Here is a 26,260-nt window from a genome sequence, read left to right as displayed (position 1 = left end):
CGTCTCCTGGAGCATAGCCACGTCTGCCCTCAGTCCTTTCAAGTGCGCGAACACTCGGGCCCTTTTAATCGGTCCATTTAGGCCTCTCACGTTCCACGTGATCAGCCGCACTGTGGGGCTACCTGCCCCCTTCCCGTGTCGACTAGCCATCACCCTCTCTAGGCCAGTCCCACGTCCCGATTCCACGCTCCCACTCGTTCCCCAGGTGGCGCATTCCAGCCCCGACCACCCTTTCTTTAGCCAGTTCCTCTTTGATTTCTGCAGCAGCAACCCAGTTACCCCCCCCCGCCCCCCCCCCCCCCCCCCCCGCTAGATCCCCATCTAGCGTGATTGCTCCCCCCATATTACTTCCGCAAGTCAGCTGACTTCAACTGACCCCGGCTTCTCCCGCTCACTCCTTGACCTACCCCCCCCCCCCCCCCGTGTGGGGAACTCCCATCTACCTTGCGCCTATCTTCCCGCCATCACCTTTCTGGCGCGGGAACAAGGACAGTAGGCTCCATATTCTCTGTAGCTGTCCCGCCCCTTGTGGCGCAGCTCCCTCTCCCGCCCCACTCCCATTCCTCATCCTCCGCCTATGTCTCTTCTTTCCCCCCACCGGCGCCCACATTACTTAGTGTCCCCCCCCTTCCCAATTTACATCTCTATATACATCGACAGTGACATTTCCCTCTAATATCAGTCCCTCAGTTCCAATCCAGTTTCTCGTCTTTAATAAAGGTCCATGCTTCTTCTGACGTTTCGAAGTAGTGATGTCTCTCCTGGTACGTGACCCATAGTCGCGCCGGCTGCAGCATCCCGAACTTCACCTTCTTGTGTAACACCTCCTTGGCTCGATTAAAACTCGCCCTCCTTCTCGCCACCTCCGCACTCCAATCCTGGTACACCCGTACCACCGCATTCTCCCATCTGCTACTCCGTACCTTTTTGGCCCATCTCAGAACCACTTCTCTATCATTAAAGCGGTGAAATCGCACGATTGTCGCCCTAGGTGGTTCTCCCGCCTTTGGTCTCCTCGCAGGGACCCGATGAGCCCCCTCCACTTCTAAGGGTCCCGATGGGGCCTCAGCTCCCATCAGCGAGCTTAGCATCGTGCTCACGTAAGCCCCGCAGTCCGCTCCTTCCACTCCCTCAGGGAGACCCAGGATCCGAAGGTTCTTCCTTCGTGCTCTGTTTTCTAGGGCCTCAATCCTTTCAATGCACTTTTTGTGGAGCGCCTCGTGCGTCTGTGTTTTGACCGCCAGGCCCAGGATCTCGTCTTCATTATCCGTCACCTTCTGCTCCACCACGCGGAGCTCAGTCTCCTGGGTCCTTTGTGCCTCCTTAAGCCCCTCAATTGCCTGTAGCATCGGGGTCAGCACCTCCTTCTTAAGTAGCTCCACACACCGTCTTAAGAATTCGTCTTGATCGGGCCCCCATGTCGCCTGGGCTTTCTCCGCCGCCATCTTGCTTCTTTTTTCCTCCTGTCCCTATCGTCGAGGATTCTTCGCGATGTAGCCGCCGCCGATATTTTTCTCTTTCGTTGGGGGGGACTCCCTATTAACTCACCCCACACCGGGTTTCGTCCTGAAAAAATTCCCCGTTGGGGCTCTTAAAAGAGCCCGAAGGTCCGTTTGAGCTGGAGCCGTCGAAACGTGCGGCTTAGCTGGGCATCGCCGCAACCGGAAGTCCTCCTTAGCTGGGAATTTCTGATTCATTCATTAGTTTAACAGCTCCAATATTTTAGGAATTCAGGGACAGAGTTAATGTATGAGTGTGTGCGTGGGGGATACTTGGAGGACATATTGGTTTGTTTGGAGGAGAAGGGAGGCTTGTATGTCAAGCAGAAGGTTTGCTTGGGGGAGTTGCGGGTCAGTATTAGTTTCTGTTTCCATTGGGAATGTGCGTTTTCTTAGTGTATAAATTGGGGATACTGGGGGGACTTGGCCAGCACATTTACAATGAATATTGGGAGCTCAATCGGGTCGGTTTTTATGGAATGTGGGCCGATCATGTTGGGTCAAAGAAAGGGAGGAAGGGCAAGCTGCTTGATACCAGCAGTGCAGTGCTGACTCATTTCTGTTGTGCGCTTTGCGGGATCTTTGTTTTCTAAAAAAATTGCTTTTATGGTTTGCTATTCGTGACATTGTTAATTTGATGAAATGCTTCATTTTATATTTGGTAATAAAAGTAGGAATAATCTAGGAAAGCTATGGGGAAATCATACTTCTGCCCTATCCCTCACGTCTCTCTCTGACTAATGTAGTTTGATATTGTGCTGCTTTTAATTAACAGGTGTTGGAGCGAATTGAGGATGAACAGACCTTTGAAGAGTTGAAAATCCTGCGAGAGATTGTATATGAACAATTCAAGAAGCAAGACACACTTGCAGAGGTCAGAATTTGGGAGTAAAGATTCTCCTTTCTGCATAATTAGTGTTTTGGGATTAAACCAATATATAATAAAAAGGGAAGTAACAAACCATGGCTACGTTGCGGACTCTTGTCAATTGGAAGTGGTTCCAGGATGATACACTTATGATGAAAATCAAGATCATGTTATTGAGTGAATCTAATACTTGAGCCATGGCGGTTCCTAGTATTGCAGAGCACTGTTGATAATTGATCAACCAGCCTGCTTCACTAATGTACCTTGGGAGAGGCAGACTTATTTTGGGTACTTCCCACCTTGCCGGAAATAACCCTGCCTCAGTGGGCCAAGCATCAGGACGGTTATCAATGGTGGTAAACTCTGCAGTTTATTCCAGTGATATTGAGTAGTGCTCTTGTTTACCTTCAGGCTTTTTTGATCTGTGCCTAAGCTCTTTGGACATAGATACGTGATTTTGTTCCTATGAGTAGAAATTGGGCAATCACAAAAAAACAGGTTAGATTCATCAGCATCGTGTTCTGCAGGCTGTTAATCTTGATGGTGGATTCTCCAGATAAAACAGTGCTGCCACTGAAGTTTCACCAACTAGTGAGAAGAATGCCTGCCTCCTAGAGGTTGGGAATAGAGGCGCAAAGTATGTGCAGCAGCCTAGGTCTCTTGTACACTGAACAACTGGTTTGAGTAATATTGCTAAAGCTTGGGAGCAGGGTTACCTGGCTGCTGCCATAACTACATGAGACTTGATATGTATACTCTGTGTTTCTCTGATCATCCGGTTGTGGATGATTGTGGAATGTTGCCAAGTTGACAGTGTGCTTTTTCTCTTTACTGTCCAGAAAATGAAAGAACGGGTATGCATAAAGCAAGTGGAATAAACTATTCGAACTAGAACATAGTTTTAATAGACATATTTGTCCGAGAGACAACAATGCAGGCCTTTACCTGAAAGCTACTGGAACTGGCAGATTTGAAATTGGGAGTACAGCCTATGGGGATTAATGGTGCAGCCCCATTTTAGCATGGTGCAGTGTGTTGAAGCATTTCTTACAATGGCTGATGAGTGGGATACAGCTTGTAATTATGGGATATTAAAAAAACTAAAGTTGCCTTCCATACCAATTATGCAATTGTTCATCATTTTAGGGCTGCTTTAAGTTCACACATGGAATCTCTTTGGAATTCACCAGAGGTTTAAACATGCGTTTTTTTTTACCATTCTGATAGAGCCTGCGTGAGCCACCATCAGAATCTCTGGGTTCCTCCTCACGCTCAGAGACTATGCATGGAAATCGCAGTGGTATGATCCAGTACCTACAGTCGTGGTTCCCTGGATGGGGCGGCTGGTACGGCTACTCCCAGAATCCTCAGCGGATGGATCAGAATGTGACTGTAGAAGGCCTCACAGCTGAGGAGCAGCAGCGGTGGAATTCAGAAGAGGAGCTAGGTATGATGAGTCTTCTATTGGTGCAACTCCTTCACAATGGGCACCTGAGTGACTGACGGTGTAGTTTGAGTTGATCTTGCTTTCTGCTGGAATTTTGTATTTTTGTGAAATTCTATTGAAAGACAGTGAATTAATGTTACACTTTAACTAAATGTGTCTCCCTGGCAATGGTATCTAACTCAATTCACAATCACATTTTCATCTTTGAAATGGTGCTTTCTGCCACGAGTAACTAAGATTTTTTTGATCAGATTAAATCTAGCTAATTAATGTGAATTTCACAAAGCTCCCAAAGATCAAGACATAAGACCTGTTCTAGAGGAGGTGATATTATTGTGGTCTTTACACTTTTCAATCAATCTTCTCCCCTTTCCTCCCCCTTGCTGAACTACACTTCCACTGATGACAGATGTTATTTGGTATCTCTCAAGGAGCCATTTTTCAGTAGTGAACTTAGGGGCCAAATTGGCCATGAGAGGGAATACAGCTGAGCCCACACATTGCCCTCATTTGGCATCTGTGGCTGTATAGTTTTCAGAAGCTGTCACTGTATAGCATTATGACCAGGTGAGGATGAGTTCAAGGGCTCTCCTCTTTTCCCTATCCTCAGTTGATTATAACAAAGTTTTTTGAAATTTATAAGGTAAATGTGCGAATTCAGTGAATTACTATTAAGCTATTTTGCTGGTAGGGACAGCTGGTTTTCAAACAGTCGTGCCAGATTGGCTTCAGTAGTCACAGGATGTACTATTTGTGTGCTGATTGCAAAGAACCCAAACTGGCTTTGAGTTTAAGAGAATAAGATGTTAACTTTTATTCTACAAAAGAAAAATCCAGGGAAAGATATAAAAAATATTAAATTAAACAATTGTTGAAACACACGCGCACACACACCCTCACACACACCCTCTCTCACACACAACCCCCCCACACACATTTCACACCCACTCTCTTGCACACCCTCTCTCTCTGCACCCTCTCTCCTGCACCCTCTCTCCTGCACCCTCACTCCTCTCTCTCTGTCCTCTTTTTCTGTGTCCTCTTTTTCTGTGACCTCTCTTTCTGTGTCCTCTCTTTCTGTGTCCTCTCTTTCAGTGTCCTCTCTTTCAGTGTCCTCTCTTTCAGTGTCCTCTCTTTCAGTGTCCTCTCTTTCAGTGTCCTCTCTTTCAGTGTCCTCTCTTTCAGTGTCCTCTCTTTCAGTGTCCTCTCTTTCAGTGTCCTCTCTTTCAGTGTCCTCTCTTTCAGTGTCCTCTCTTTCAGTGTCCTCTCTTTCAGTGTCCTCTCTTTCAGTGTCCTCTCTTTCAGTGTCCTCTCTTTCAGTGTCCTCTCTTTCAGTGTCCTGTTACTTTTGTTTGTCTATACTGGGGGATCTGAGGGGTTGTATATATTTGCTATGTTTGCTATGTGTTAATTCGGGGTGTTAATTTATTATTTATGTATAGGGGTGGGGGGGGGGGGGCACGGGGTTGTTTTGTTTTGTATTTAATTCTATTGGGTTCCTTTTACATTTTGTTGTTGATATTTTGTGAAAACATTCATAAAATTTTTTTTTTTTTTAAAAGAATATACCCTTGCAAGATGCTTGTGGAGAGAATCGGATTCTCTTAATAGTGACCACGACAATTAGAATTTATTATACGCTGATGTTTGTAGAATTTATTATACGCTGTTGATGTTTGTAAAGTCTAAACCCTTTTAATATGGCCGATCACCAGGCTGGACAATTGTACTGTGAGATAATTGGTTACGTATTATATTATATAGTTTATCTTCAGAAATTCAGTGGGCAACTTTTTTATTGTTTGGCAGACGCTGATGAGATCTTTGACACTATGACTGACACATCGAATATGAACACATTCACAAGGAGGGACCATGTGTTTGTTAAACTGAACTTTCTGCTACAAAGTGGGACTGTCAGCTTGCTCAAACATGACAAGGAAATGAGTCTTGGTGAGATAGAGACAGCTTTTGTGGAACTGGAGTTTTCAGGTAATTTACAAAGATGCTTGGGTTGCGGAGATTTCTGAGAGTCATCTCCCTTTATTTATGGTGCATCCTTTTTGAAGTATCAATTTGCATAGTGTAGGGCACCACAAACAATATCACTGAAGCAGGAGGGACGACAGGATAAGGTAAAAATTGTGCTTGTGTGGTACCAAGCGTGAGTTTTAAAGCTTGTGGACGGTAGTAGAAAGGGAAAATAATTACAGCTAAACAATACTTTTGTTAAAATATTGCAGGCTACATAAATTTCACTAATTCCGGAGTAAAGGCCATTAATCCATATTACCAAAGAATAGGAATATAGGAAATAGGAGCAGGAAAAGGCCATGCGGTTTCTCCAGCTTTTGCTCCACCATTCAACTGGATCATAGGTGATCTTCTACCTCAACACCATTTTCCTGCGCTATCCCCATATCCCTTGATATCTTTGACATGTAGAAATCTCACCAAAGCTCCATACAATTGTATCAAAATTTCATTACTCCTGTACTCAAATTCTCTTGCAATAACACCCAATATATAATTTATCTTTCTAATAGCTTGCTCCACTTCCATGTTAGCTTTCAGTGACCTATGAACAAGCGGACCCAGGTTTCTTTTGACACCAACAAAGAACAGTACACAGGAACAATCCCTCCATGTCTGCACCGATCATTAATGCCTGTCCGTATTGCTCGATTCCCATCCTGATCTCACTCTGCCTTTGTTTTCTCTACCAAAGAGGATAACGTCACATTTTTCCACATTTATATTCCACCTGGCGTGTTCTTGCCCACTCACTTAGCCTGTCTAAATTCCCTTGAAGCTTCTTTGCATCCTCCTCACAACTCACATTCCCACCTAGTTTTCTGTCATCAAACTTGGAAATATTACAATTGGTTGCCGCATCTAAATCATTAGCATATATTGTGAATAGCTGGGGCCCAAGCACTGACCCTTGCAGTACCCACTACTCTGCCCAATCCTACCATTATTTTGTAAGTGTCCAGTTATCACACCATTTATGATAGATTCTAGCACTTGCCCTACCATTGATGTCAGGCTAACAGGTCTGTAGATACCTGTGTTCTTTCTTCATACGTTCCGAAATAATGTAGTGACTTTTGCCACCTTCCAAACGGCAGAAACTATAGACTTTTGGAAGATGACCACCAGTGTATGCAACATCTCTACAGCTACCTCTTTCAACATTCTGGGATTTGGCCATCGGGTCCTGGGGATTCATTAACTTTCAGTTCCATTAATTTCTCCAGTGCTACCGTTTTACCAAATTGAGTTTGCTTCAGTTCCTCATTCTTGCTAGCCCCTTGGTTCTCTAATGTTTCTGAGGAATTTTGTATCTTCTCCCATGAAAATAGACCCAGAGTCTTTGTTTAGTTAATCTGCCTTTTCTAATTCCCCATTATAAATTCTCCTGTCTATGTCTGTAGTGGGCCAACACTTGACTTTGCTGATCTTTTCCTTTTTATATACCTATTGAAGCTTTTGCAGTCCGTTTTTGTTTTTTGCTAATTTACTTTCATATTCTACTTTCTCTTTATCAGTTTCTTGGTTCTCCTTTGCTAAATTCTAAAATACTCCCACTCCTCAGGCTTACTATGTTTATGGCAACTTGATAAGCCTTTAGTCTAATGCAGTCTTTAACTTCTCTTGTTAGCCATGGTTGGATCACCTTTACTACTGGGATTTTGTGCCTCAAAGGAATGTAAATTTGCTGTAAACCATATATTAATTATTTAAATGCGAGCCATTGCCTGCCCACCATTATATCTATTAAAGCAGTTTTCCAATCTACCACAGTCAATTTGCCCCTCATACCTTCGTAGTTTCCTTTGTTTAGATTTAAGACTCTAGTTTCACATTGAGTTGCATTACTTTCAAACTTTTTTTCCCTTTTTTACAAATTTAGAGTTTTCCAATTAAGGGGCAATTTAGTGCGGCCAATCCATCTGCACATCTTTGGGTTGAGGGAGTGAAATCCACGCAGATGCGGGGAGAATGTGCAAACTCCACACAGACTGACCCGGGGCTGGGATCGAGCCCAGGTCCTCAGCGCCCAGCAGCAGTGCTAACCACTGCCGCCCACTTTCAAACTTGATGTAAAATTCTGTCATATATATCTCTTCCCTAAAGGCACCTTTATAATGAGACTATAATAATAATTAGCTCTTTCTCCAAGCAATACGAGATCAAAAATAGCCCATTTTCCAGTTGGTTCCTCAACATACTGTTCTAGAAAACCATTGTGTATATATTCCAGCGATTCATCCTCCACAGCATTACTGCTAATTAGGTTTTTCCTGCCTATATATACATTGAAGTCCCCCATGATTACTGTATTACCCTTGTTAATGCACCTCTAATTTCCTGTTTTATACCATGTCTTGCATTACCACCACTATTCCGTAATGGCAAATAGATCATACGTGTGTACTTCTATTTGTGCCATCAATTCTCCTGTCCCAACATTTTTCAGAATAGTAAATTTTAAAAACAGTAGCAAATGTTATTAGCTCAGAATAGAAAACTGGGGGAGTAGGAGGATTGGTCATACATTGGGATATCTGACAAACATCTCATCCAGTTTACATTGAGGAACCTCTTGGTGTTCTGAAAGTGCAGAAATGTGTTGCTGTGAAACATTGTATAATTCAGAGGTGGGAGAAAGTTATTACAATACTTTCTATGACATTTTCAGGTGTGAAAATCGGTGTGGAATCCTCCCCTCGCACAGAATCCTCACTGCTCTCAGTGCAGCTGGGAGGCTTGTTCCTGCGAGACTTGGCTACACAAGGATCCTTATTCCCTGTCCTTGTCTCACCCAAACCGGTAGGTGTCAACATTGTCAACTGTGCTGGAGTTTATAACTTCCCTGTAACCCTGAAAATTATTTATCTTCAGATAGTTACCCTACAACCGTTGGAAAGCCATAATTGAATCTGCCTCCAAAACACTTGCTGAAGCCCCACATGCCTGGGACTTGTAAATTTTTGTAAATCTTTTCTGTAGCCTTTCCATTGCCTTCACATCCTTCCTGAAGTGTGGTGACCAGAGTGGACACAGTACTCCAGTTGAGACCAAACCAGTAATTTAGACAGCTTTATCATAACTTTCTTGCTGTTGTTCTCAATAACTGTTTATAAAGCCCAGGAATCCTGTATGTCTCCGGAGCCACTTTCTCAGCCTGCCCTGCCACCTTCAACGATTTGTGCACATGGATCCGTGGGTATCTCCATTCCTGAATTTCTTTTGATCAATACAAAGTAACTTGTCCCTCCCATCTTTGGCTACTCAACCCCATAGTCTGGAATTCTGACCAGAATTCCTTTTTTGTTGTCTTATCTCAGCTCATCTCCAAAAGCCTGCTTAAACCTAAATTTATAGCAATATCTGTGACTCTTGTATTTTTCCTCCCCACTCCTATTGGTTTCTGCACCTCCTTTTCTGAAAAGTCTCAGCTTGCTTAATTATGCTAAAGTCACTATATGATGAAGGTTACTGGTTAATGCACGATTAGTGCACTTATGGGCTCATGCTGTCTTTTAAAAATGCTAGCTGAGAAAAGCATTAATGCAAGACAGTTATATATGCAGTTGTCCCAGAAATTATTCTTTTGATCATTTACATTGATTTTATTGTACTGCATGGGTTGTAGCTGAATATATTGGGTCTGCCAATGTTGGGTTGGCTCAGAAGATGTTATCGAATGACCAGACTAGGATCAGATGTTAGAATACAAGTGAAAATGTTTCCATTTATTTTGAGCTTTATTTAAAAATAGTCCTCCTCAGTATTTCCAATGGTGTGCTTTTCCTGGGGGAGAGAAGTGAAGTGCCTCTGCAAGACATAATTAATTTGATTTGAATTAACTCCTGTTGTTTTATCTGAAGGTAATAATAGATTTGTAGCTGAGGAAACCGAACTCTGTGGAGGATCTAATCTGTATGTGACTCCTCTCTGTTTTAATAGGAAAAAGATGCTGCTGCAAGCTTATCTCAAACGTTGGGTATGCGCTCGACATTGTCTGATGCGGCCGGTATGCATTCAGGTGAGGCATTATGCTGGAGCACTTTGAGGCATTATGCTGGAGCACTTTCTTTTTTTTATTACTGAGAAACATAGATGAAGGCCACTTACAATCAAAAACTAGGTACCAGGCATGGCCAATTTAAGCCTAGTCCAGGAAGGCTTCTACTTAGACACGCCCCATCCAGAGTTGTCTTGAGGGAAGGGTATGGGAAGAAAGTCAATGTGACCCTGACCTGGAAGTAAATGAATTTAAACCAAAAATTATGTCATGATGATGTTAGGTTTTCTCTTTTTAGTTCTTCACAACAATTTTTTTTAATTTTTTAAAATATTTTTATTGAGGCATTTATATTTTCACACAACAAACATAATCACAAATCAAAACAAACCAACAGGTCTTGAATTAACAAACTCAACACAATGATTTTTAATGGGTGGAGCAGTAGGAGTGCCTCGGTATTGGGGCTGCTGAGGGTTTTCATTATCCAGAATTTTGCATCTTGGTATTCAGTAAAGCGATTATTATAGCCAATTTCCATGATAAGGAGAAGGCACTAATGCTAGAGGAAAGCTGTGAGCATCATATTGCCCAAGATGCGACCTTTTTTTTGCAATTTGTCTAATTTTGCTTGTTATATTTTACAGCTTTTGGTTCTCTCTGTAAGATGCTACCAGTTTTTGAAATGATTTATGAGAAAAATCCTGCTCGGAGTAACTATGAGAGGAGATTGGAAGTCAGCACTCGGCCTCTGAACATCATCTATAACCCTCTAGTTATCAAGAAAGTTGCAGATTTCTTCTACAAGGGAAAAGTGCACACCTCAGGTCAGGAAAGAAAAGAAGTAAATTCAAAAATATTTTCAAATGGGCAGATAGAGAATTATTTTACAGTGGGCACAATCCTTCCAAACCGACTAAGGGCTCCCGCCAGCGGGAAAATCAGTCGCTGCACTTTGTAGGAAGCACTTGAGAGCAAAGAGGCAGAGTCATAAGAAAACTGCAGTTAGGAACCCCCCCTGAGTTCATGGACCCCTGCAGAGCTAGAAAAATAAACAACATTATTCTCCCCTTTGAAACTGCCTCAACCTGTCAATCAAGAAGTTTTCAGCAGGCAATGGAATGTGAAATTGAATGTAAACAATCCACTTGAAAACTTTCAGCCTTCTACCCATACACACAGATTTCTATGCTTTAAAGGGCAATGAAATTGACTGTGAAATCCACTTCAAAGGTTTCCACCACTTTTAGGGAGCACTATTACTCTCATCTTACAGACCTTTAAACTTGGCATATTGACTGACAGGGTTTAGGGTTAGAGACGAGGGCACTTTCACTTTTTGATAAGGGATGTGTATTTCTGAGATACTAAGTGACTTTAAATAGTTTAGGGGTACAGGTGAGAACACTTTCACTTTGTTATGAGAAAACCTTGGTTCAATGGCTCCATATGGGGAGAGCAGTCAACGAGCCCCAGTCCACGGATGACCCCTGACCTGAGACACTCCAGCCTAGCCCAAGCCCCCCTGGCCCCACCTCCATGTAGAACTCCCCTCGGCACCCTGGTGGGGATTGTTGGGACGGTACTTGTCACCTTGCAGCCCCTCGGCCCACAAGCCACCAGATCCAAGTTCCTTAATACCTGCACCAATTCACACCATAAAGACTCCCAACTGGGTGGGCTGGAACATCCTTGCTGGCTAGTGAACAGTGCGTTCTGCCCATCAATGACATGTAAAATAGCTCTAATTTGCGCGGTCTCGCCAGGTTGAGGCAGGAAGGCCCGGAGCTAGCACAAATATATCTTGAAATTACATTATGGATTCATTTTTTTCACTTCCATAGGCTTTGGCTATCAGTCAGAACTGGAGCTACGGGTAGCAGAAGCTGCCCGGCGACAATACAACAAACTAAAGATGCAAACCAAAGCGGAGATCAGACAAACCATCGACCAGCTACTGGTGGGCGAGTTTATTGTAAGTTGGACAGTTGCATACTGCATGAATGAACCAAATCATGTAATTTTTTTAAATTACTACGCTAATTCTTGAAGGGAACGTATAAGCAATGACTTGCAGCGTTGCTCCACCTGTATTCCAAATGCACTGCCTCAGAAACACTTCTCATCAGACGCATTGTTTTGAAATTAAGGGATACATTTTACGATTTGGTGAATCGTGTAGCAGACTTTGTCAGTTGGAGTGCTTATTCAAAATCCATAACCTACAGTGCTTCCTTTCAATTAAAATTAATCGATTTATTTTTCAATAAAAAAAAAATTTGCGTACCCAATTATTTTTTTCCCAATTAAGGGGCAATTTAGCGCGGCTAATCAACCTAACCTCCACACCTTTGGATTGTGGGGGTGAAACCCAAGCAGACAAGGGGAGAATGTGCAAATTCCACACAGACAGTGACCCAGGCCATGATCGAACCCAGGTCTTCAGCGCTGCAGGCAGCAGTGCTAACCTCTCTGCACCACCGTGCTGCCCCAACATCGTGCCATCGATGTATGTCTTGTTGATACATGCCTGAATTCTCAACATGCATTCTTGTCGTGCAAACTTCTGGTGCAGGAGCACTATATCGTAAAATTTATCCCAAGGACTCATCACCCTTTATCTCAACTCTTTTCAAGGACCTCAAAACTGTGAAATCATTGGCCTCTTTTTTTTTTTCTCCTCATCTCGATAATCCAAGGCTTTTAAACCCAAGCTCGGTATTATATACTACCTAAGGACATACGAAGTAGGAGTAGGCCATTTTGGAGTAGTCTGCCACTCCATTCAGTAAGATCAATAAAATATGATTGTGGTCGTAACTCCACTTTCTGCCTTGACTTTTAACCATGCGCTTGACTCGCATAACCCTTGACTCCCTTGGTGGTCAAAAGTCCGCTTGTCCACCTCAGCCTTGAATATACTCTGACCCGACCTCTACTGCTCTCTGGGGAAGCAAATTCCACTATTTGAACTATGCAGAGAGGCTGGATGGGCTTGGGTTGTTTTCTTTAGAGCAGAGAAGGCTAAGGGAGGACCTGATTGAGGTGTATCAGATTATGAGGGGTATGGACAGGGTGGATAGAGAGTAGCTGTTCCCCTTAGTTGATGGGTCAATAATGAGGAGCATCATTTTAAGGTGAGGGGCAAGAGCTTTAGAGTGGATGTGAGGAAAAGCTTTTTTACCCGGAGGGTGTTGACGGTCTGCAATGCACTGGGTGGGAGAGGTGGGTTGCCTCATATCCTTTAAAAAGGACCTGGGTGAGCACTTGGCACATCATGACATTCAAGGCCAAGTGCTGGTAAATGGGATTAGGTAGGTAGGTCAAGGGTTTTTAACGTGTCTGTACTGTGTAATTCTGTCATTTGAATGCTGTAGAAGATGGTATGAGGAAAAAAATGTTTCACCCAGAGGGTGGTGGGAGTCTGGAATGCACTACCTGGGAGGGTATACAGGCGGGAAACCTCATAGCCTTTAAAAAGTACGCGGATGAGCACTTGAGATGTCATTGCATTCAAGGCTATGGTCCAAGTGCTGGAAGTGGGATTAGTGTCGATTTGTCAGGGCAAATTTGATGGGCTGAAGGGCCTCTTCTGTACTGTGCGACTATAATTTACTTTGCGTTGCCACCTTTGGTTGGCTTTGTTTCTGGAGACCTTATGACATAATATGCAATCATACAGTGTCTAATCATATGGCATATGCTTATAGTTTGTAAACGTTATTGCATTATTGCCCCACAATTTTTAATGTGACCTGCGCACGTCTTTGTTTCTGACTTAAAACTCTAATGGTGATTGTACCTGAGGTCTAGTCCTGAAGTAAAAAAACAGTTTTTCAAAATCAGACTGTTTTGTCAGATAAATAATCTGTTTAATGTCATTGCCCTGCTTAATTTATATCCTGATATTCAGAGCAGGGTTAACATTCTTGCCCACGACTTTAATAGTTAAAAGTCAAGCACAGATGAGTCCTGATTGACCAGAACTTTGCCGGTAAGGCTGATGAAATCTTTTTTTTTAACTATGTTTATTCAAAGTTTTTCAATAATTTTTACAAAACACTCCAAAAAGGAAAGAAAATATACGAAAGAAAAATAAAAAGGGCAATACGCCAACAAACAAAGCAACTTAATCCTCTAACCCTTAAACGATTTTGACACCCCAAATATTGCCATCCCCCAGCTCGGTTTTACCCGAGTATCCAAGACCTTGGACATAGCCTTTGCGAAGCCCCTCCAAAACCCGCAAGTGCCGGACAAGCCCAGAACATATGGGCGTGGTTTGCTGGGCTCCCCGAACACCTCACACACCTGTCCTCTACCCCACAAAATGTACACATCCTCGCCCCTGTCATATGCGCCCTGTGCACCACTTTAAACAGGATCAGGCTGAGCCTGGCGCAAGACGAGGAGGAATTAACCTTGCCCAGGGCATCAGCCCACAGGCCCTCATCCAGCTCCTCACCCAGCTCCTCCTCCCACTTGCCCTTCAGCTCCTCCACCGAAGCTTCCTCCGCCTCCTGCAGCTCCTGGTATATCGCCGAGACCTTACCCTCCCCGACACACATGCCCAAAATCACCCTGTCCTGTATGCTCCGGGCAGGCAGCAGCGGGAATTCCCCTACCTGCATCCTCACAAACGCCCTAACCTGCTTATACCTGAAGACATTTCCCGGGGTAACCCAAATTTCTCCTCCAGCGCCCTCAGACTGGCAAAAGTCCCATCAATGAATAAGTCCCCCATCCTTTTAATTCCCGTCCGATGCCAATTTAGGAATCCGCCATCCATCCTGCCCGGTGCAAACCTATGGTTCAGTATCGGGGACCAGATTGAGGCCCCCGCCTCCCCCCTGTGCTGTCTCCACTGCCGTCAGATCCTCAATGTCGCCACCACCACCGGGCCCATGGTATACCGCGTCGGCGGTAGCGGCAACAGTGCCGTCACCAGTGCCCCCCCCGACTGCGCTCCAAGAACAATCTCTTAACCCTCGGGGTCTTACTTGCCCATACAAACCCCATAATGCTCTTGCTCACTCACTTGAAAAAGGCCTTAGGGATGAAAATAGGCAGGCACTGGAACACGAACAAGAACCTAGGGAGGACCCTCATCTTAACGAACTGCACCCTGCCCGCCAGGGAGAGTGGCAACACGTCCCATCTCTTAAAGTTCTCCTCCATCTGGTCCACCAACCACGCCAAGTTGAGCTTATGCAGAACCCCCCAACTCTTGGCCACCTGGATACCCAAATATCGGAAACTCCTCCACCCTCTTGAGCGGCAGCTCCTCCAGCCTCTTCTGACCCCTCGCATGCACCACAAAGAGCTCGCTCTTAAGGCTGATGAAATCTTATCGTCTAAACCAAACTCTTGTCTAGTAACTGAAGTTAGCATTTGTATTAGTTATCATTCAAACAAAAAGAGAGTGGCAAGGTTAACATCCTGATTTCTGAATGTCAGCTGAGGTCTAAAACATCTTCAGCTGCTTCATCAATTTCCCCTATCATATGGCTAGAAGTGGGGAAGTATGTTGATGACTGAACAGTTTCAGTTCCATACGCAATCCCTCAGTTATTTAAGCAATCGGTGCCTCCACGCAGAATGACCTGAACAACATTCAGGCCTGGGTTGAGAAGTGGCAAATAGCCTTTGTGCCACACAAGTGGCAGGCAATGACCATTTCCCAACCAGCACCCTGGTTACCATCGCCATCATCAAACTCCATCCCACCCCCATCAACATGCTGGGGTCACCATTGACCAGAAACTCAACTGGACCATCTAATGCAGTGGCTACAGGAGCATGTCAGAAGCTGGAAGTTCCGCAGTGAGTGACTCACCACCTGACTCTCCAAAGCGTTTTCACTATCACCACCAGGCACGAGTCCGGAGTGTAATTTAATAATAATAATCTTTATTATTGTCACAAGTAGGCTTACATTAACATTGCAATAAAGTTACTGTGAAAAGTCCCTAGTCACCACACTCCGGCACCTTTTCGGGTACACAGAGGGAATATTCTGAATGTCCAATTCTCCTAACAAGCACGTCTTTCGTGACTTGTGGGAGGAAACCAGAGCACCCGGAGGAAACCCACGCAGACATGGGGAGAATGTGCAGACTCCTCACAGAGCCAAGCGGGGAATTGAACCTGGGACCCTGGTGCTGTGAAGCAACAGTGATAACCACTGTGCAATCGTGCCACCCTGCGCTCGCCTTGCCTGGAAGAGTGCAGCTGCGACAACACTCAACAAGCTTGACACCATCTAAAACAAAGATGCCTACTTGATTGGCACCTCATCCAGAAACATTCACTCCCTCCACCACCGACTCGCAGCAATGTGTATAATTTACAGATGTACTGCAGAAACTCACCAAGGCTCCTTAGAAGCGCATTCCAAATTACCAGGATAATTTTGTCCCTCCTGCGATGATGTACTAGTTCCACGAAAACGTGCAGGGCATATTCTAATAATGAGTCAGTTCTGGGTAGGGACAGCTACCATAGTATGGAACTGATCCTATAAGTTTGGGCTGCGAAGCATTTTGTTTTTAGGAGGGAACCAAAGAAACTGAATTAAATATTACTGTTGGTTCCCTGATTGAATCTCAATCTGTCTCTGACTCCGGCAAAGTGAAAGTGGATTGGTACTAACTACAAATACAAGGTACTGTGTTGTCAGCAGGACTCAGGAGACCAAATTTGCATTATGGGGGACTTACGGACAATCAAGGCATCAGTAACCCAACTTGTGCTTCAGACGATCATACAAAGAATTGGGCATAAAATTATGAACCATCTTGGAATTTTCCATAATTACTGACACTGTCAGTGAGATTTCAGCGACAGGAAATGGAAGGTAACAGCACTATCTAATAAATTTAATCATGGCAATTTTCTTTTTCTTTCGGTAGGAAAACGACAAACGCTGGATGATGAAATTAGATATTTCTGCTCCTCAGGTGATGTTTCCAGATGATTTCAAATCCCCAGATTCTGTGCTGGTAGTTGTGGATCTGGGTCGAATTTTGCTGACTAATTTTGGAGGTAATATTTCTTCAGTCAAGCCATCATTAACTACAGTAACTAATAAATTTGTCCTTTGTAAGAATCATTCTCAGTTTCTGGTAACATTCTGTGTATGGATGTGCAATTTAACAGGTTTGCAAGCTATCCACGTGATCAGCTACGTTTGTTGCCATATTACCGCCAGTGGCTTGTGGGTCAGATGCTGGGCAGTATTTAATGGAGGTGAGCAGGGATGACTCCCACCAGCTGGAGAGCCCATGTCACCGCTTTTCGAGAAGTCCCACCAAATTAAGTGCCAATCCTTCCCCGGGATCGAGGTCCCTGGGCTTGGAAGTCCCACCCACAGAGCTTCTGGCCAATCAGAGGCAAGCAGCTCTTCATTGCTCAGCAGCGCCACTAGGGAGGGTAGTGGCTGTTGCTGGTATGATACCACACAAGGCTGAGGGTCACCCAAGGACTTGGGCACAGTGAATGACGGCAGGAGGGAGTTTGCAGGGAAAGAGATTTGGCAGGAGGCTGGCTCTCAAGGCCCCCCTTCCTGATGCCGTACACCCTGATCAGCCACTGAGTGCCTTTGAACCTCTCCTCAGTTGTTCTTCCATAAAAATGTTACTCATTCTGACTATAGTTCTGTGAGTGTTGGCTGCCATCTTGTGCTTCATCCAAGTGATCATTCTTCAGGAGTTAGCTCGGATAGTCGCTTCACAGCTAAACTTGATGGCGATCAAGAACAGAGACTCTGATTATCATTCTCCCTCCATGCGTGCCTCCCCATCAACCTAGGCAATTATTTTGACTTGCTTCCACCCAAACTGAAATTGGCTAACTCAACACACGGGGAATTGAACTCAAGATCAGTGAGCAGGACATTTATCAATTCAGCCATCAGGTCAACCAAAGGTACTATAACTGAGATTAGAAACAAATTCAGTGGAAGAATTCTACACTTAAATCCGGAATTAGAGGCAAAACAGATTTTCCAGATAACATCGATAAGACAAGATGTAGGAGCATAATTAGGCCATTTGGCCCATCGAGTCTGCTCCGCCTTCAATCGTGGCTGATATTTTTCTCATCCCCATTCTCCTGCCTACCCTCCATAACCCTTGATCCCCTTATTAATCAAGAACATATCTATCTATGTCATAAAGACACTCAGTGATTTGGCCTCCACATCCTCCTGTGGCAATGAGTTCTACAGATTCACCACCCTCTGGCTGAAGAAATTACTCCTCATCTCGGTTTTAAAAGATTATCCCTTAAGCCTGAGGCTGTGCCCTTGGATTCTAATCTCTGCCACTAATGGAAACATCTTCTCCAAGTCCATTCTATCTAGGCCTCTCAGTATTCTGTAAGTTTCAATGAGATTTCACCCACCCACCCACATCCTTCTAAACTCCATCGAATACAGATCCAGAGTCCTCAACTGCTCCTCATATGACAAGCCCTTTATTCCCAGGATTATTCTAGTAAACCTTCTCTGGAGCCCCTCCAAGACCAGCACATTGGCGTGGACCCCATTACGGGGGAACCACCGGTTCGCCCAGGAAGAACAGGTGGAGGGGTTTTGGGGTGGCACAGGGCAGGGATACGAAAGTTGGGGGACCTGTTTGTGGACGGGAAGTTCGCGAGCTTGGGTGAGCTGGAGGAGAAGTACGGGCTCCCCCCGGGGAACACCTTCAGGTACTTACAGGTAAGGGCGTTTGCCAGACGGCAGGTGGTGGAATTCCCGCGGCTATTGCCACACACCGTACAGGACAGGGTGCTCTCGGGGGTGAGGGGGGGAGGGGGTTGGGGGGGGGGGGGGGTGGGGAGAGATCTCGGAAACTTACCAGGTGATGCAGGAGGAGGAGAGGAGATCGGTGGAGTTGAAAGGTAAGTGGGAGGAGGAGTTGGGAGAGGAGATCGAAGAGGGGACGTGGGCAGATGCCCTAGGGAGGGTGAATTCTTCCTCTTCGTGCGTGAGGCTCAGCCTCATACAGTTTAAGGTGCTGCACAGGGCACACATGACCGGGACAAGGATGAGCCGGTTCTTTGGGGGTGAGGCAAATCACACCCATATGTTCTGGGCATGCCCAGCGCTGGAGGAATTTTGGAAGGCGTAGCGAGGACGATGTCGAGGGTGGTAGGATCCAGGGTCAGACCGGGCTGGGGGCTCGCAATATTTGGGGTGGCAGAGGAGCCGGGAGTGCAGGAGGCGAAAGAGGCTGGAATTCTGGCCTTTGCGTTCCTGGTAGCCCGGCGAAGGATTCTCCTTCAGTGGAAAGATGCGAGGCCCCCAAGCGTGGAATCCTGGATCAGCGATATGGCAGGGTTCATTAATTTGGAGAGGGTGAAATTTGCCTTGAGAGGATTCTTTAGGCGGTGGCAACTGTTCTTAGACTTTCTGGCAGAACGATAGACAATGGTCAATGGCAGCAGCAGCTCGGGGGGGGGGGGGGAGGGGGGAGGGGGTGTTTATTTTTGTTTATGTTATTTACACTGGAGGGTCTGAGGGGGTGTATACACCTGCTGTGTTAAGTTGGGGTGTTAATGTTAATTTATTATTTATGTACAGGGGGGAGGGGTTTGGGGGGTTGCTTTTTTAGATTATGTTTTGTACTTAACACTGTTGGGTTGTTTTTTCTTTCTCATTTTGTTATTGATATTTTATGAAAACCTTTAATAAAAATTATTATTTTTTAAAAACAGTCTGTAATTTGATCCCAGCCCTGATCCCTTGCAGCCACATCTCTGTAATGTCCACAACATTGTACCTACCAATTTCAATGTGTGCTACAAGCTTATTTACCTTGTTTTGTATACTGCGTGCATTTAGGTATAACACCCTCAGTCCTGCGTTGACCGCCCCGTTCTCAAACTTGTCCCTTTTCTGCTGTACCTGAAGTTAGATTCCTCCCGCTTTCCATACTCTTTTCTATTACTTGTTCTGGAAACTTTACTAACCACTCCTTACCCGCGCCGTGCGCGTGATACCCCCACCTCCACCCCCCACCTCTCAACTAGTTTAAAGCCCTTATCATTAACCTGCACTTTAAATTTGGTGCCCAATTCATTTATTCAAATTAAGGGGCAATTTAGTGTGGCCAATCCACCTACCCTGCACATCTTTGGGTTGTGGGGGCGAAACCCAGGCAGACACAAGGGAAATGTGCAGACTCCACACTGACAGTGACCCAGGGCCGGGATCGAATCTGGGTCCTCTGTGCTGTGAGGCAGCAGTGCTAACCACTGCACCACCATGCTGCCCATTAACCTGCACTCCTGCCTTCTCCTTTAACTTTGATTTTTTAATTTTCCATATAACTGAACCCTCCCTAATGTTAGTTACAGCAATAATGCCAGTTACACAACTAAAATTTATCAATATCCTGAACCTCACCATGTGAACCTACAACCAGCATCAATTCACTGTCGTGAAAACTGTTGTCAATTTTCAATGAAATCAGTACCACCTTAATTTCATTCTTTGTATTTACAGATGACCCAAAAGATAGAGCCAATGTTGTCCACGACGAAGAGATCAGTGATGATGAGTACAAGACACCACTAGCCACGCCGCCCAACAGCCCTCCTACAGAGCCTGACGCTGATCCTGCAACAAAAAACCCAGAGTTCCTGACATTAGGATTTACTGAGGAGCAATTGCAGCAACATTTTATTAACAAGAAGCTTTATGAGAAATACTCACTGTCCTTTATGGACATGCAGATCATGGTTGGGCGTGTGCAGGACAATTGGAAGCATGCTCAGGACAGTGAGGTTGGGCCAACACATGTGGTGGAGAAATTTAATGTGCTGTTGCAACTAGAACGCCGGTTAATGTACACCTCTGACCCAAATCATCCTGGTGCCATGCTTTCTGGCACCTTGCCTGAGCTTAAAATACACGTAAATGAGGATAAAATCACGGCATTGCGCAATTTTTTGTCAAGGGTGACCTTTTCTGATGTCCAGCAGAAATTAGGTGAACAGCCTCTGCGACGAGAAAAAATATTTAAGAAAGTGGATAGCCGAGGGAAGCTGCTGGATTCAAAGATGTCTCTGACACAGAGTGTAATGTCACTTGAGCAGCATACTCGTGAGGTACTGGTTGAGTCTAAGCTCCTCCTGGCAGAGTTTAAAGTTAATTACATGCAGCTGGGGGTTGAGAGTTGTGGAAGATATATATCTGTGTTGAAGGTTTTTGGCATCAACTCCAACTTTGTAAAGAGGCCCTATGACAATGAAGTGACATTAACCGTACATGGGTTGCTGTTGGTGGACACGGTCCAGACCTATGGCTCAGACTTTGACTTGCTGATGGCTTCACACAAAAACTTGAGTTTTGATGTTCCCACAGGCAGTCTTCGAGACAGTGGGGCACAATCTCCTGCCTCTCCTCAACCCTCAGTCACTACAATAGCAAATGGTACCTCATTGGATAAGAATAAAAGCACATTGAATAACTCTTCAGCATTGGGAGCACAAGTGCCTGTGTCCTCTCCTGCCCAGGATCAGGATGTCCTAATCAAACTGGAATATCAATTTGTGAGTTCTGACTGCCCTTCTATGAACTTAGACAGCTCATTACAGGTCATGTCATTGCAAGTCAATAACCTGGACATTATCCTTAACCCAGAAACTATGGTAGAACTCATTGGCTTCCTTCAGAAGTCCTTTCCAAAGGGTAAAGAGGATGCAAGTCCACAGCCTTCATTTATTGATCCAGCAATGAGTTTTGAGGAGAGAGAGTCTGTTCAGTCTACCTACGATCAGAACACACAGGTGGCAGTAGAAATCCATCGACTCAATGTGCTGCTCCTCCGGACAGTTGGACTTGCAAGTGGTGAGAAATTGGGGAGAAAAATTGCTACGGCTAGTATCAATGGCACAAAGGTAAATGTTTCCATGGGCAGCCGATTTGAAATGCATGGGTCCCTTGGCTGCCTTCAGTTAGTGGATCTGACCCAAGATGAAGTAAAGAACCATTTTGTGGTAAGCATTGGAAATACAGAAGCATATGAGGCAGTAAGTGACTTTGGTTTCTTCCGGTCTGTCTTCATGAGATCTGAAACTGAGGTGAACCACAGTGAAGCGCTGAGCTTCAAGTTTGTTGAACTGTCAGAGGAAGAGTTTTTGCTGAGTCTGCACATGGCATCTTTACATTATAACCATTCACCCAAATTTCTTAAAGAGCTCACCTTATCCATGGATGAACTTGAAGATAACTTCCAAAGCATGTTGAAGAGCGCAGCTTCCAAAGTTTCCACTGTTCTGGTGAACAAAACGGCAGAGTACAGCGAGATGGTCTTGCTTTTCGAGAAACCGCGGAAATCACGGGAAATGTTTGGTTTTGAAATTGAAGATGATGTAGATGGTGGGATGGAATCTCCTCAGCACAGCCCAGTAAAACTAATGTTGAATATCAACATCGAGTCGCCAGTGGTCGCAATCCCACGAAAACCCGGAAGCTCTGAGTTGCTGGTGGGGCATTTGGGCCGGACTTCCATCCAGAACTTTGAGACTGGTGAGGATGATTCTGGGAAAAACTGGCTGCAGGTGGAAATTAAAGACATTAAACTGTATTCCCTAAATAACAACATGCGTAGCTGCAGGCCAGATGCCAGTGAATCCCCTCGGTCAGGTTCGGGTGCTGCCAGTGCCTCCAGCCAAGAAGAAATGCACTTCACACGACAAGATTTCTTCGACTCTGTGCACAAGGGTCAAGGTCAGTTCAAGGTCATTTTTGTTTTATACCCGCCAACGCTGAGTGAAGTCAGTTCCCTGAAGGCTCAGTTGAGGCGTACGCTGCCCATTGTGGATATGAACTTTGCAGATTAATAAGCTTCCAGATTCAATGGATGGTTTATGCTACATTTAAATATTGGGTGAGGGCAGGTAAAGACTAGATTGTGTGAGCCTTTCCTTGACTGATAATCACTTTTTATGCATGGAATGATCATGGTTTTCCTGGTACTGCATAGTGCCTTGCATCCGTGGAAATCTGGGGAGAAAATTGTGATTTCATTTTGAAAAGCGAGTATTAAAGTCAGCATTAAAGCAAGTATTAAAGTCAGGAACACCTAGTTCTAGTTAAAGACCAGTGTATAACTTGGAAAATGTTATACTACCTTTATGTTATTAATTACTCTTTCCAGCCTTTCATATACTGAATGACACCACAATCCAGTTTGTCTTGGAAAAAATTCCAGTTGAGCCAAATCCAGGGTTGTCTTTCCCAGTCGTAAATTCTCCAGATTCCTTCGAGACCACCAGTAAGATGAAGATCGAGGGAAAGTTTGTCAATCCTCTTAAGGTAAAGCAGCAAGATCGTACTGATTTCTGCAGGTTGTCCTTGTGACTAGTTTTCTCGTCACATTGAATCAGGCTCATAAACACAAGATTATATTGAATTGTCTGCTCCCATTCCTGGGTAATTAGAGACTGACTCGCGGCACAATGTGATTCCATCACTACCTTTTGAGCCAGGGTTACAATTTTTGTGTCTTCCTCTGGTAATCTCTCAGGTTCATTCGATAATTATTCCCTGAAATGGTTTCATGGCTTGCATTCAGTAAGGTGCTTGTTCATACAAACGCCAACTCTAACCCTCCCGCCACATTCCCACCCATGAACTCAACCACTTAGTTGTGGATCCCTAAAAAGCATCATAAGGTGGCTAGTGGTTAGCACTGCTGCCTCATAGATCAGCACAGTGGTTAGTACTGCTGCCTACGGCGCTGAGGGCCCGGGTTTGATCCCGGCCCTGGGTCACTGTCCGTCTGGAGTTTGCACATTCTCCCCTTGTCTGCGTGAGTTTCACCCCCACAACCCAAAGATGTGCAGGTTAGGTGCATTGGCCACACTAAATTGCCCCCTTAATTAAATAAATACATTTTAAAAAAACATCTGGACAATGAGGGCTAATACTTCATATTGATGGTTTTTCTCACACCCCTATTTTCAAAATGAGTGGGACTGTTTTGACACATTGCAACTGCATGCTATCCCAGGACCTAGGGCAAATGTAATGACCTATGATTGTTTCATTGTTGTACAGGTAATGTTAGCAAAACACGTTTATGAACAGGTCCTACAGACACTGGATAACCTGACGTACAATGAGGATCTAAGCAAAATTCCGCATAGTTCAACCACTGCCACGCCAGAACCTCACAGTGCTTCTTCAACATTGAGAAGCCCCAAATTTTCTGACCTCCAACGTGAGTGGAACGGGAGCGGGCTCTTTGGCCAAGTGAGCTATCCGTCAACACCAGTTGATTTTCTAATTCCAGACTCAAGATCATTCACCCAAATTCATGCTAATTTCTGCATCTCCGAGCTACAGGTCCAACTGTGTGGGGATCTCGCTCTGGAATCGCAAGGTTTGGTTAGCTTAATATTTCAAGACTTTGAAGTTGAGTTCAGTAAAGACCAACCTCATACACTCTTTATTCAGATCGCTTTGCGGTCGTTGCTAATGGAAGATTTGCTGGAAAAGAACCCAGACTCAAAGTATAAGCATTTAATGGTGTCTAGAGGGGCACCAAAGCCATCCAGTTTCACCCAAAAGGAATATTTGTCCCAGTCTTGTCCATCTGTCTCCAATATCGAATATCCTGAGATGCCGCGATCTCTGCCAGCCCACATGGAAGAGGCACAAAATGTCTTCCAGTTTTACCAGAGGCCGACCACCACACGCAGAAAACGTAAAGTAGACAAAGACGCAGAGTATCCTCTGACACCTCCACCATCCCCAACATTGAAAAATTCCAGGGTGCACTGTACCAGAACAAACTTTGACGATTCACTAGTGCACATTAATATTTTCCTGGTGGATAAGAAGCATCCTGAATTTTCCACACGTTACAGCAATATCAACAGGAATGTGGATGTGGATTTCAACTGCTTAGATGTGCTGATCACACTTCAGACTTGGGTGATGATCTTGGATTTCTTTGGGATTGGCTCAACGGCCAACAACCATGGCTTGAAACCTTCAGTGGAGGAGCTTCAGCATCAGACAAGATCCGATGAAGCAGGCGCTCTACCTGGGGCAGGCCAGGAGCCAGTAAATACAAAGTTGGATCTGAAGGTTATTTTGCATTTTACTTGTTAGATGCGCATGAGCTAATCTGTAACAAATTGACAGGGATGCTAGTTGTTGTGCATAGTTTAAATACAAATGTATCTGCAATGTTCCTTGCCTTTGACTTTTGGCACATTTTTTAAAAAAGGCTGACCAAAAATTTTAATTTTTAAACATATTTTGGACAACAATTGGGCCAATCTTTTTCAACCTATTATTTCTGGATCAGAGAATAATATGCCTGCCCACTAATAAGTGAGTAGCTGCAAATGCAGGAATGGAGTCGCTAAATGTAATTTCTGCAATTGTAACCATGGCAACATTAGATGCAAGTGGCACTTCTGCAACCAATCATTGTATGGAAATTGATTGATATCTTTTTCCATGTCAGCTGATCAGTGTGCTGAAGCCTAGGCTGGGCTCCGTTCTGAGTAACTCCCCACCCCACTTCCACAGGTTAAGACTGCCAGTTCAGTTGATGGGTGTTCCTTGATTCATGTAAATGGTCGTAGCATAAGAAAGTGGTGCAGAATCAGTCCAAAGCACCAGCTGTCAGACATTCTACATTGCCCATAAATACGGTTGCAGATCCGACCGTTGCAACTTGCATAATATTTCCGAATATATTTTTAAGGGTGTCATGGAAAGCTGCAGATGCCCCATAAATGCAAGGGATATTAATCTATTTGTATGGCCTATTCCCCTTGAATTCAATCAGTGCAGCTGAGCTTGCTTTTGTTTGAGGTTGAGGAATTGTGTGGTTGCTGCCTCTCCCATTCACATGGTATAATCCTATATTCACTCAATGTGATTCATTTGCAGTTTTTACTCTGGCTGATTCACTACATTAGCAGCGTCCAACCTGCAGCCCCCAGCCCTGGCCATTTGGGTCTTGAACCCTGCCCCGATTTCCTTGTACTTTTATTTTTTAAATTGCTGCTGTGCCCTGCTTGATTTTGGTTTGCCTCCAAGTTTGGAGAGACTGTTGACTCCAGTTACCACCTAATTGACAAATCCTGCATCAGAAACCGGGATCTGTTCATCTTAACCAAGGATTATATAAGCAAATTAATGGCAGCATGCATTTTTAATGTTCATGTGGGGCCCTCAAATACAAAAGCTTGGAAACTCCTGTAATTATATCCTGGCATGAATGTGTTGACTATTTCTCTCTCAGGTTCACTCGCTGTCTCTGGTGCTGAATAAGAAGACAAATGAACTTGCCAAAGCCAATGTGTCCAAACTGGTAGCACATCTTGCACTGATAGGTGAGTACTGATTCCGGCAGCAGTACAATATAATATGAATCAGGATT

The 26,260-nt window shown here is 44.6% G+C and overlaps 1 protein-coding gene across 3 annotated transcripts in view; it reads left to right on the top strand.

Moving 5' to 3' along the window:
- vps13d (vacuolar protein sorting 13 homolog D) overlaps positions 1–26,260 on the top strand; it is a 333,180-nt gene that overhangs the window by 44,743 nt on the left and 262,177 nt on the right. For all 3 annotated transcript variants that reach the window (XM_072478413.1, XM_072478411.1, XM_072478412.1), the window contains exons 10-21: positions 2,275–2,373; positions 3,595–3,814; positions 5,624–5,806; positions 8,520–8,650; positions 9,791–9,869; positions 10,496–10,675; positions 11,693–11,823; positions 16,760–16,892; positions 20,356–22,584; positions 23,015–23,172; positions 23,917–24,951; positions 26,123–26,213. In XM_072478413.1, the coding sequence (XP_072334514.1) occupies positions 2,275–2,373; positions 3,595–3,814; positions 5,624–5,806; positions 8,520–8,650; positions 9,791–9,869; positions 10,496–10,675; positions 11,693–11,823; positions 16,760–16,892; positions 20,356–22,584; positions 23,015–23,172; positions 23,917–24,951; positions 26,123–26,213 (4,669 nt within the window). The remainder of the gene's footprint in view (positions 1–2,274; positions 2,374–3,594; positions 3,815–5,623; positions 5,807–8,519; positions 8,651–9,790; positions 9,870–10,495; positions 10,676–11,692; positions 11,824–16,759; positions 16,893–20,355; positions 22,585–23,014; positions 23,173–23,916; positions 24,952–26,122; positions 26,214–26,260) is intronic.

This window comes from Scyliorhinus torazame, chromosome 16, assembly GCF_047496885.1.
Source record: "Scyliorhinus torazame isolate Kashiwa2021f chromosome 16, sScyTor2.1, whole genome shotgun sequence".
NCBI classification, from domain to species: domain Eukaryota; kingdom Metazoa; phylum Chordata; class Chondrichthyes; order Carcharhiniformes; family Scyliorhinidae; genus Scyliorhinus; species Scyliorhinus torazame.
This window is presented reverse-complemented; position numbering and strand designations above follow the sequence as displayed.